The 11,204-nt window shown below is 44.5% G+C and overlaps 1 protein-coding gene across 3 annotated transcripts in view; it reads right to left on the bottom strand.

Annotated features, from left to right (window-relative positions):
- vps13d (vacuolar protein sorting 13 homolog D) overlaps nt 1-11,204 on the bottom strand; it is a 75,696-nt gene that overhangs the window by 1,534 nt on the left and 62,958 nt on the right. For all 3 annotated transcript variants that reach the window (XM_063464834.1, XM_063464835.1, XM_063464836.1), the window contains 4 exons: nt 9,983-10,115; nt 9,132-9,327; nt 3,219-3,350; nt 2,896-3,136 (listed from right to left, as the gene is read on the bottom strand). In XM_063464834.1, coding sequence (XP_063320904.1) covers nt 2,896-3,136; nt 3,219-3,350; nt 9,132-9,327; nt 9,983-10,115 — 702 coding nt within the window. The remainder of the gene's footprint in view (nt 1-2,895; nt 3,137-3,218; nt 3,351-9,131; nt 9,328-9,982; nt 10,116-11,204) is intronic.

Here is an 11,204-nt window from a genome sequence, read left to right as displayed (position 1 = left end):
ACAGACGATTGTTAGTAAGGTGAGAGTAGATCTAAACAGCAAGTTTTCAAAAGAAAAGGTGAATTAGCAATTGGACACAAATTATTTAGGTTGGAAGGGTCTGCATCAGGTTTGTTGAGAGTTGGAATTATCACAGCTGTTTTAAGAGGTAAAGGAAAAAAGCAGAGATTAGGGAGGAATGAATAATGTCTGCTATTAAAGGAAAGAGTAAGGATAAATAGGATTTAGACTCCTAAGTGGGAAGTGGGTCAAGGCAAAATTCCACCCAGCAGAGTGGATAAAGGAGACACTGGGTTTTTAAAGGAGCAAAAATATCCACAAGACTGGAGTCCATCATTGCAGTGAGACACCAGTTCATCAGGAGTAGATAAGTTGTCTCTGCTAGGAAGACTGTCAATTACATGGGAGAAAGAAGTTATATCAATGTTCTTGATATTATGATAATCGAAATGGGAAAATTAGCTTTCTCCAGGCGGTGGATGTGCTCTCCCTTAGCATGGGGTGAGGAGTTCAGTCATTTGGGAGGAGTTCACAGTAGAGCTGCTACTCTTCCATATCGAAATGAGCCAGTTGATGCGGTTGCCTCCTGGGTTCCAACTGGAGGCCACGGGGTAGACCCAGGACACACTGGATTGGGAATGAAGTGTTTTTCCCAGATAAGGTGGAGAAGGTGGCTCACTGCTTAGGCGTCTGCTCAGACGACCCAACTTCAGATAAGCAAAAAATATAGCTGGGGGATTTCTTGTTTTGTTATTTCAGATTTTAACTTTCAATGAAGTGGTTTTATTGAAATTGTAGAACAATGTGCAACAATCATAATGCATCTTTTGTAGTAACATATTTTCATATCATATTTAACATTGGTTTATTTTAAGTGTTTTTCTTTGTTGTCTTTTGGAGTATAGTCCAATGTTCTTAATGCACAATTCAAGTGCTGCACAGTTTAATCATTAATGCTGAATGTGATTATTGGTTTCAAATGCTTTTTTTTAGAGTTTTTCACATCCTTCATTAAATAGTTCTCAAATTTAAATTGATATCAGGGCTCTAGAGTGTGACCAATTTGGTCGCAAATGCGACCAAATTTTTCAATGGTGTGACAAAAAAAAAAACCCTAGGTCGCACCAGTGGAGTTGGTCGCACCTCCACTGGTGCAACCAGCTGTTTGAGTGAGAAAAAAAAAAGTTTCAGCAACTCTGAAAGTCTCCGTGTGGAGACACAACAGACACATTAAGCCCCTATCACGGTCTAAACCAATCAAAGATGGTCAGGGGCGGGACCTCTCTTATTGGCCATGGTCCAGATCTTCCTGTGGTCCTTCTTGTGTACGTTTGAAAGTGCAGGTAGATAGAGAGAGGTGAGTAGCTTAAATAAAGTGATATCGATTCATTAAATCCTGAAACACCAGAATCTCAGGTTAAAGCTCACAAAACTATTTCACCAACCGCCAAACAGTAAATAAGAGCAGCTACACGGATTCAACACAAAGACATAAACACAGAGCGGACCCGACGCATCAGAACCGGCTTTCTCTTTCTCGGCTTTCTCACCCGACGGCCCGAACACGGACATGGCTGAAAGCCGACAGCTCACTGATCCTGATGCATCGGGTCCGCGCTGTGTTTATGTCTTTTTTGCACTAGATTCTGAGCTGCAGGTTCTGTATCTCTCCAACCAAAATACGCTGAACCAGCAGCAAAAGAAGATCCAAACTATGCTTCACATTTCATAAATGTCGTCATTAATTCCCTCTTGAATTGAATCAAATCGGGACCTCGTGAATCGGAATCGAATGGATTATAGAAATCAGTGACGATACCCAGCCCTAGTGAGTAGCCTGGGCCTGACAGAAGTGGATGCAGCTGTGGGTAATGAGAAAAGATGATCACTTTTTTGTTAAGGCCTGATCTGTCTGAAATTCATAGCCAGTGGTCTAAAACGGAGCCATCAATCTTTGAACGCTGAACAAGCACAGTGTATCCAGAAACACATTATATACATTATATGCGATAAATGCACGGCCCAAGTGTCCCCTCTACCCACTGCCTTTAAGCGGCAGGCAGCAGCAAAACAGGTCGTCAGAGGAGGCCGATGTGATGATTAAGTTTAACATTGCCTATAATATCACCAAAGAGTGCCAACGCACTTTAAGCACAAGCACTTTTTCAGTAACTTATCTTTCTTGTAGAAATGTGCTCCAAGTAAAGAACTTTGTGTTGACAAGATGGTTAATTAATCGTTTACAAATCAATTGTCTGTATGGACAGCAATTTCCCCCCAAAAGTGCACATGTAAAACTGCTGTGTTAAGCGATGCGGTTGAAAAATTTGGGTGCGCCTAACTTTTGTGCTGGTGCGCAAAAAGTACACTGGTGCGCAAAAAGTGCCCACCAGTGCAACCGTGGCAAAAAGTTTGTCTAGAGCCCAGTATATGAGTGTTTCTTAGTTTTAAATTGGTCTATTAGTCTCATTTTTCCCACTCACTTAGTCGATTTAGGAAATTAGTCGGCAGGAACATCCCTACTTGTGATGACACATGATGTTCCTTTCTGACAGATCAGTGGGTAAGCACCAGACACTTACATGGCTACTAAGATGAAGTTATAGTCTTAGATACCAAACATACTGCAGAAGTTGTTTCAAGGGAAATTAGGAGTCTCTTTTTCTGCAGTAAAACATCTTGATGGGTGTAGTTGTTTGAATATCACACAGGACACAAAATAAAAAACATAGTGGATTGGTTTCTTCTTCTGTGAATGAATCTGTGTCTGCATTAGACCAAGCAGGACAAATAAAAGCCAAACTATCTGCTTAAAGAGAAACGAGACAGTATTTTTGTCTAATTTGGATCAATCAAAACCACTGGAACAATCCAAAAATGTCACCGAAAACTCACCATGGGCTTCTGGTGGGAAGGACCGGGAATTGCCACACCACTGCTAGTATTCTCAGCCTTCTTGGTGAGTTGCACATATACCTTCCCATGATCCTTAGATACCAGACAGTGGTAGAGGTCATCGTATTTGACCTCCAGAAAGATGGCCTCACGATCCACGAAGTCACCTGGCTTCAGGAAGTAGACAACTTTCGAGGAGATGAGTACGCAGTACGTGTCGATGGGCTCAACAGCAATGAAGCTGTAGGAAATAAAACATTAAGCTTTGCTGAATCTGCAGGCAATCAACTGTAAGAACACACAATGAACTGAGTTACACTCACAACTCGGAGTGAATGTTGTCTGTGAGGTGGAACAGTTGCTCCTGACCGTCCGCCTGTGTGGCTGAGTATCGAGGCAGCAGACCCTGGGGTCCCTTACAGCAGCGGGGCTTCCTCACACGCTGCACAGTGAGCCTGAACGACATAGCAGCAGAATGTAAACACTTCCAAGAACAAGAACGAGTCAGGATATTTCAGTTCTAAAAACATTAGACAAAAATGAAGCTGTGCCTTAGGGTCGGGGAACGGGTCCTGACTGTCAATTGTGCTTATGCGCCGAACGGGCAGGGTGCTTGAGGGTGCTCCACCTGAGGACTCTTTTGTCCTACTGGGAGACTTCAACGCTCATGTAGGCAACGACAGTGACCTGCAGGGTCGTGATTGGGCAGAACGGCCTCCCGGATCTAAACCAGAGTGGTGTTTTGTTGTTGGACTTCTGTCCAAATCACAGTTTGTCCATAACAAACACCATGTTTGAACATAAGGGTGTCCATAAGTGCACGCAGCTGCCCTAGGTTGCAGGTTGATTTTGTAATCATATCACCAGACCTGCAGCCATATGTTCTGGACACTCAGGTAAAGAGAAGGGCTGAGCTGTCAACTGATCACAAGCCACCTGAGTTGAATCAGGTGGCGGGGGAGGATGCTGGACAGACCTGGCACACCTAAAACGTACGCCTGCTGCCAGGTCTACGGCAGAACTTCAACAGCATTCTGAGGGAGACTGGAGACGTTGAGGTGTAAATTTGATCCAGGAAGTTATGGCCGCTCATTGGAAAGTCTACATGCTGGTAATACTTTATCAGGAATTTCTTCTTGATTCTCAGCAGGGCTGAAGATTGGCTCCCACATACCGATGGACCATTAACAACTGACATATGAAATGATCTTGCATGCCAGATATAATTGTATCGCGGACCGTAGGTTTGACCCCCCCTGGTCTAAATGGTTCAGAGAAGGCTTGGGAGAAAGTGCTGTGGTCAGATGAAACCAAAAACAACTTTCTGGGATCGACTAACCCATTTAAACCTGAACGAGAACCTCCCTCCCTCAACTAGAACAGTGAAGACCGATCGTGGATGGGTCTTCCACCATGACAATGTCTCAAAACATACCACCAAGGCAACAAAGGAGTGGCTAAAGAAGAAGCACACTGTAAGAGGCCATAAGAAGATCATTTGTAACCTCCACTAAAGCCGTTTCTGTGCTGTGATGAGTTTTGAAACCTGACTGAAACTGTTTGAATAAACCATTCCTCTGCAGATGATCTGTTAGCTGTTTTACAGCTACTATTTCAACCATTTTTAAGATGTCTCCAAAAGTTGATTCTGTTCATCTGGACGTAGCGTTTTGTGGGAGAAACGTTTCGTCACTCATCCAAGTGACTTCTTCAGTCTCAGCTGACTGCAGGTTTCCCCAATCTTATATTTGCATAATGACTGAAACCAGCCCACTGAAGGAACAATGGGCTGTGAGGTCAGTTCCTTAATCTTAATATGCAAATTCTCATGACCATTGATCAACAATCACTGACCAAAACCCACTGATCAAAGACCACTGATCAATGTCCATGAGTACCATTCACAGAGAGTTGGGGAATGGCTGCAATCACAGCATTGTAAGATGGTGACAGATGTACCCTTAGGACCCCTCCTCGATTCAGAGATGGTCTTTCCCTTTTCACGTAAATGGCCTCCTTGACTCCGCCCTCAAACCAGCGTTCCTCCCTGTCCAGGATGTGTACATCCTCATCATTGAAAGAGTGTCCACTGGCCTGTAGGTGTAAATAGACTGCAGAGTCCTGGCCTGATGAGGTTGCTCTTCTGTGTTGTGCCATCCGCTTCGCCAGAGGTTGTTTGGTTTCCCCGATGTATAAATTCTGGCAATCCTCCTGGCACTTAACAGCGTACACTATGTTACTCTGTTTGTGTCGGGGGACCCGATCCTTGGGGTGGACCAGTTTTTGGCACAGCGTGTTTTGGGGTTTAAAAGCCACAGAGACCCGGTGTTTAGAAAAAATGTGTCTCAACTGCGCCGATACTCCTGACACATATGGGATCACTACAGGTTTTCTCTTGGGCAGCGGTTGTCCTTCTCTCCTGGATCGGCTGGAGCTTTCTTTAGGAGCCTTTCCAGCTTTGACAAAAGTCCAGCTGGGATAACCACATTTACTCAGGGCCTTCTTGATGTGATGTTCTTCTGCCTCCCTGGCCGCTGTGTCAGTGTGGATGGTGTTCGCTCTGTGTTGTAGCGTCTTGATGACACCCAGTTTGTGCTCCAGTGGATGATGAGAGTCAAACCTTAAATACTGATCCGTATGTGTAGGTTTCCGGTACACGTCAGCTTTTAGATGTCCCCCATTACTGATGGAAATCTCACAGTCTAAGAAGGCTAACCTGCCACTTTTCATATCCTCCCTGGTGAATTTGATGTGTCGGTCCACCGAGTTAATGTGATCCGTGAAGTGTGGTACGTCCTGAGATTTGATTTTCACCCAGGTGTCATCCACATATCTGAACCAATGGCTTGGTGGTGTTCCAGGGCAGGATAGCAAAGCCCTCTTTTCCACTTCTTCCATGTACAAATTGGCCACGATGGGTGAAACTGGGGAGCCCATGGCACACCCATGTTTCTGCCTGTAGAACTGACCCTTGTATGTGAAGTAGGTGGAATGAAGACACAGTTCAAACACACTTGGTCGATGCTGAGAGTGGTCCTGTTGCTGAGGTTGGTGTCATCCTGTAATCTCTTACGGACTACCTCCAACGCTTCCGTGACTGGGATGCAAGTGAAGAGAGATGTAACGTCGTACGAGACCATGGTTTCATCTGTCTCCATAATGACATCTCTCACCTTCTCAACAAAATCCAGGGTGTTCAGAGCTGCCCACCAGCGGGTTGAGGATCGAAGCCAGAAACTTGGAGATGTTGTAGGTGACCGAGTTGATCATGCAGACAATCGGTCTTAAAGGTGCACCCTGCTTATGTATTTTTGGTAAACCATACAGACTTGGTGTGGACTCCCCTGGGTACAGCCTGTGGTATGAGGTCCGGTCAATAGCCTTGTCTTGGGTTTTGGTCAGTGATTGTTGATCAATGGTCATGGGAATTTGCATAATTATGATTAAGGAACTGACCTCCCAGCCCATTGTTCCTTCAGTGGGTTGGTTTCAGTCATTATGCAAATGTACTGTTTATAAGATTGGGGAAACCTGCAGTCAGCTGAGACTGAAGAAGTCACTTGGATGAGTGACGAAACGTTTCTCCCACAAAACGCTACGTCCAGATGAACAGATTCAACTTTTGGAGATTTACTTTCCTGGATTATTGAGAATGCATCAAGACATTTTTAAGATAACAGGAAGGTTGGACATTGTCTTTAATTAGAGAGTCTATAATTAGCTAAGACAGATGTGTAAAGCGATGGCTTTTGAGTAGTGGTTTAATCACTGCTAGCTTGAAGGTCTGTGGTACCGAGGTCATTAATAGAGATAGGCATGTTTAAGAGTGAAAGATTGTAGGATGGCAGGGCTTCATTGAGCAGTCTTGTAGGAATATGGTCTAAAACACATGTTGATGTTTTGGAATTACTGAAGTAATAATTACTGAGGTTGGAGAAAAGGAGTCTAAATAAATGTCAGTGACACTGAAAGCTGTACTGTGCTGAAGAGAAATCTAAGGTTGCTATTATGTTTTTTTCAATCAGTGATGAACAGTAAGATGTTCTAGCTTCACAGGGAGCTTTTTTATAGAGTAACAAAGTATTTCAAAGTATCTTCAGGCTAAATGTAGATTGCACATTTCAGTTACATCTTTCCTTTTCAGAGGAGCCACAGTATCCAGACTTGTATGCACCAAACATGTAATACTTTTAATAAGATAATTGACGTCTTGGGGCATAGAGTTTAAGTAGCTGCTTTGCACTGTGTGGGCACAAGGCATTGAAGGAGATAGCGGATAGTGGAGGAATTATATCCTTAAACTTACTTTCACCACTATCAGAAAGACATCTACTGAAATGAAGTGTATTCCCCACTGCTAGGGATGCACCGATACCGGTATCTGGTATTGGCCTCGATACCACATTTTCTAAAGTACTCGTACTCGTTAAAAGTCCCCCGATACCGGGGACCGATACCACGGTCTGAGAAATGTCTATGTTTGAGCGGCATGTAAGGGATTAATCACAGGCGCCGAGTGCCCGCCCCCAGGCCCCGGCTACAGCTCAGAGTGGGGAAACGGCGAGGTGAGACATGTCAGCCGTGTGGAACTATTTCAAAGTGAACGAAGATGACAAAACAAAGGCGGACTGCAAATTATGCTCAGCGAAATTGTCCAAAGGAGACTCAAAAGGTAGCGCATTTAACACAAGCAATTGAATCAAGCACCTAAAATCCCAACACGACAAGGAGTACAAAGAGTTTACCCACGCTTCTAAACCAACACAACCCACGCTGCAGCAAACTCTTGCAAGACGAGAGAAAATGTCCAGAGACAATCCACGTGCTGTGAAAATAACACAGGCAATTATCGAGTACATTGCATTGAGTGACCAGCCACTCTCGGAGGTAGAAAATGTTGGATTCCTGCGTCTCCTCCATGTTCTGGAGCCCAGATATGATGTCTCAAGCCGCCACTACATGACTGACACGGAGCTGCCTAAACTACACGAGTCCGTGAAAAAACATATCCACAGCCTACTGCAAACCTCCTCTGCGTTTAGTTTCACCACGGATATTTGGACAAGCAGTGTTAGCCCCGTGTCGCTAATTAGCCTAACCTCCCAGGGGCTAGACGAGTTTCACGCCGCAACGAGCCATATTACATGCCTAACAATTCCGCGGCTCGCACACCAGCCAGGCTATAGCGCATGTGTTTCAGGAAATGCTCCAGACATGGGGTATACATAAAACATCAGTACATGTTGTGCTTCGTGACAATGCCAAAAACATGATTAAAGCCATGAATGACGCAGGGGTCCCAAGTCTGCTGTGTGTCGCACACACGCTCCAACTGGCTGTTCACGAGGGCTTATTAGCACAGAGGAGCATAGCTGATGCTGTAGCAGTGGGACGGAAAATAGTTGGGCATTTTAAACATTCTGCCTTAGCCTACTCCCGCCTCGAGGACATTCAGGGACAGCTCAGCCAGCCAATAAAGAGACTGCAGCAGGACGTACAGACGCGCTGGAACAGCACGTATTACATGCTCCAGTCCCTCATAGAGCAAAAGCGAGTGCTGGGGGTGTATGTGTCCGAGCATGAACTCCCTGACTATCTCACCGCTCACCAATGGGCTCTTATGGAGAAGACTGTTGCCATCCTCGCACCTTTTGAGGAACTAAAACTAAAAAGGTGAGCAGCTACGACGCACTAGCCTCTGATGTCATCCGAGCTGTGACTGTGCTAGTGAGACTTCTAAACAGAGAAACAGACGAACAAATTTAAAATTAAATTTTGTTTTTTTATAATTATTTATTCTGTAATATGTTGCATACAACATGCTTTTCATTTTAAATAAATGTTCTTAATTTCAAACTAGTCCCTTGTTGTTTGTTAAATTATATGACTAAAGCTGTTACCTGTAAATTTAAATCATGTTTTTATTAAGTACTCGGTATCGGTGAGTACTGAAATGCAAGCACTCGTACTCGTTTTCCAAAAAAGTGGTATCGGTGCATCCCTACCCACTGCTATATAATCCATTATTGTAAAGTGAAATGCTATTCTAATAAAGCCAATAATTAATTCGACCCAACACGCAGAGTGGCCTAATCTGCTTGGAGAGAATCCACGTGTGCACATGGTCAAAATATAAGCTGGTGCATGTTCAGGTTGAGGTTATATAATAAAACTGACTTTAACAAAATAAAATAATGTTTTGGATTCAAATACTACAGAGAACAGACTTAACCCACCTATGATTACTTAGACTAGCCATATCCCGGACTGTCTGGGCTGTCTCTGATGCAAAGTCCAGAGCTCCAGCCACCGGTTTGGTCACAGTACCAACAAGGCCTTTACCCAGGCCAGAGAAGAAGCCACCGACTCCACCCTCCATCTTCACACCCTCCACTGTGGAAGTGATGATGCTCGTCATGCCTCCAATGATACCTGAGAGAGGACAGAACGTGTATTTAAAAGGATGTACAAACTTGCAAAAATGCTAGCTTCAAGGGGAGCAGGCAGTGGGTCTTTAGTTTAATGTAGGCAATCCGTAACTTTGATATTTCATGTGAGGAATGTTTCTGGTATGTTGTTCTGAGGCCTTTTGTGACCTCTTGGATGAGTCGTTACTGCGCTCTTGGGGTAATTTTGGTTGGCCAGCTACTTCTGGGAAGGTTCACTACTGTTCCATATTTTCGCCCTTTGTGGATAATAGTTAAAAAATTCCTTGCTCCATTTAACAGCACTTTTCAACCATAGGGGGCTAATAATTCTGTCATCTGAAGATCAGCTCAAATTATGTAAAAAAATCAATTCTGAAACATCACTTATTCCAGAGGGCTCAAATATTTTCTGTTAACAATGATCATTTTAGTGTCATCTTTCATTCAGTAATCCGTATTGTTTGATCTTAAATCTTTTGTTTCAACAATAATTTGTTCTCCCCACCACTTTTTTTTAGCATTTTAGCATACGAACAACAGAGTTTACATAAATTACATTTTTAAGGGTTTGGGAGGCTCTTCATTCAGACACTCATTAGTGAATCTTTTATCAACTAGCTGTAGCATTAACCAGACAAAGAAGAGTTTTGAAGCTGTACCGTGAGCCAATCCATGAATCCCTGCTACCAGGTGCTCTCCACTGGTGGCTCCGTGGTATCTGATGCACTCTCGTTCGTTCTGGTGCCGATTGTCCATAGTCTTTCCCAGCCCATCCGATAATGTCCCTGCAAACTGACAAACAAAGCAGAGTCTCACCACACTGTAAATAGACTGGTTCTTCTATACACTGTTCTATTCTACTCAAGCACTCAAAACATTTTTCTACAACAAGTATCATCAAATGCATCTGAAGCTTAGTAATGCTGCATGCAGACTTGAGTCGAGACACTCACATGGAAGAGAAACACACCCAGATGTTGGTGCCTAAAAGCCATTGGGAAAAGATTTTCCATGTGGCCCATCATAACCCCATGGCAGTACATATGGAATATGACAAAACTCTGGACCGAATAATGGCCCGAGCATCAGCTGATTAACCAGCTGGCTATTCCAAAACCGCCTTCGTGCCTGTTACCATTAATGGCAGTGCCATTTGTGGGCATCAACCTCATTGGGCCATTTCACTAAAGTGCACATGGACATTGGCGGTTTCGCTATGCACCATTTCTGCAAAGAGTGTGGCGCAGGTGCCGTTTCAGGTCATCTCCAGAAAGACATACTGATCGACCAGGGCACATCGAATACTGGCACATTCCCTTGTCTCCGCAGTCTAAATGGCCTGTATTTTTATAGCGCTTTACTAGTCCCTAAGGACCCCAAAGCACCCAAAAGAGGGCCCCAGATCTGGTCTAGTGGCCGGAGCAGGATAGGCGGTGTTTGTGCTGGTGAAGAACGCTCTCTGTTGGAAAACCCCTGCTCTACATGCCCAACTTCTCCCTCCCTTTTATTCTGCAGACGAAGAGAAGGCTGGGGGTGGTTTTGTCCCAGCAGGTAAGGGGAGCTGACTGCCTTGTCGTCTACAACAGCAGAAAACTGTCAGAGCGGGAGGTCAGGTACAGTACCGTGGAGAAAGAGTGCCTGACCATCTGGCTAGGCCGGATAGCTCCCTGGCCTAAGTTGGTTGGTGGGGGTGCGTGGCAGGGTGTGGTTTGTGGCTCAGCTAGAGGGGAGGAGTGGGTTCAGGGTCTGGTGTCAGGGGAGGCTGATCCAAGCAAGGCAGCTGGAAAGTTGCACTCACCAAAACTCAGAAAACAGCGCAAATAAAGAACTCTTGACTTGAAAAGCTTGTGACGTGAGAACAATGGAGCTCCCTTACTTTCA

Source organism: Pelmatolapia mariae, linkage group LG20, assembly GCF_036321145.2.
Source record: "Pelmatolapia mariae isolate MD_Pm_ZW linkage group LG20, Pm_UMD_F_2, whole genome shotgun sequence".
Lineage (NCBI taxonomy): Eukaryota > Metazoa > Chordata > Actinopteri > Cichliformes > Cichlidae > Pelmatolapia > Pelmatolapia mariae.
Note: the sequence above shows the minus strand (reverse complement) of the source record. Positions and strands in the feature narration are given on the sequence as shown.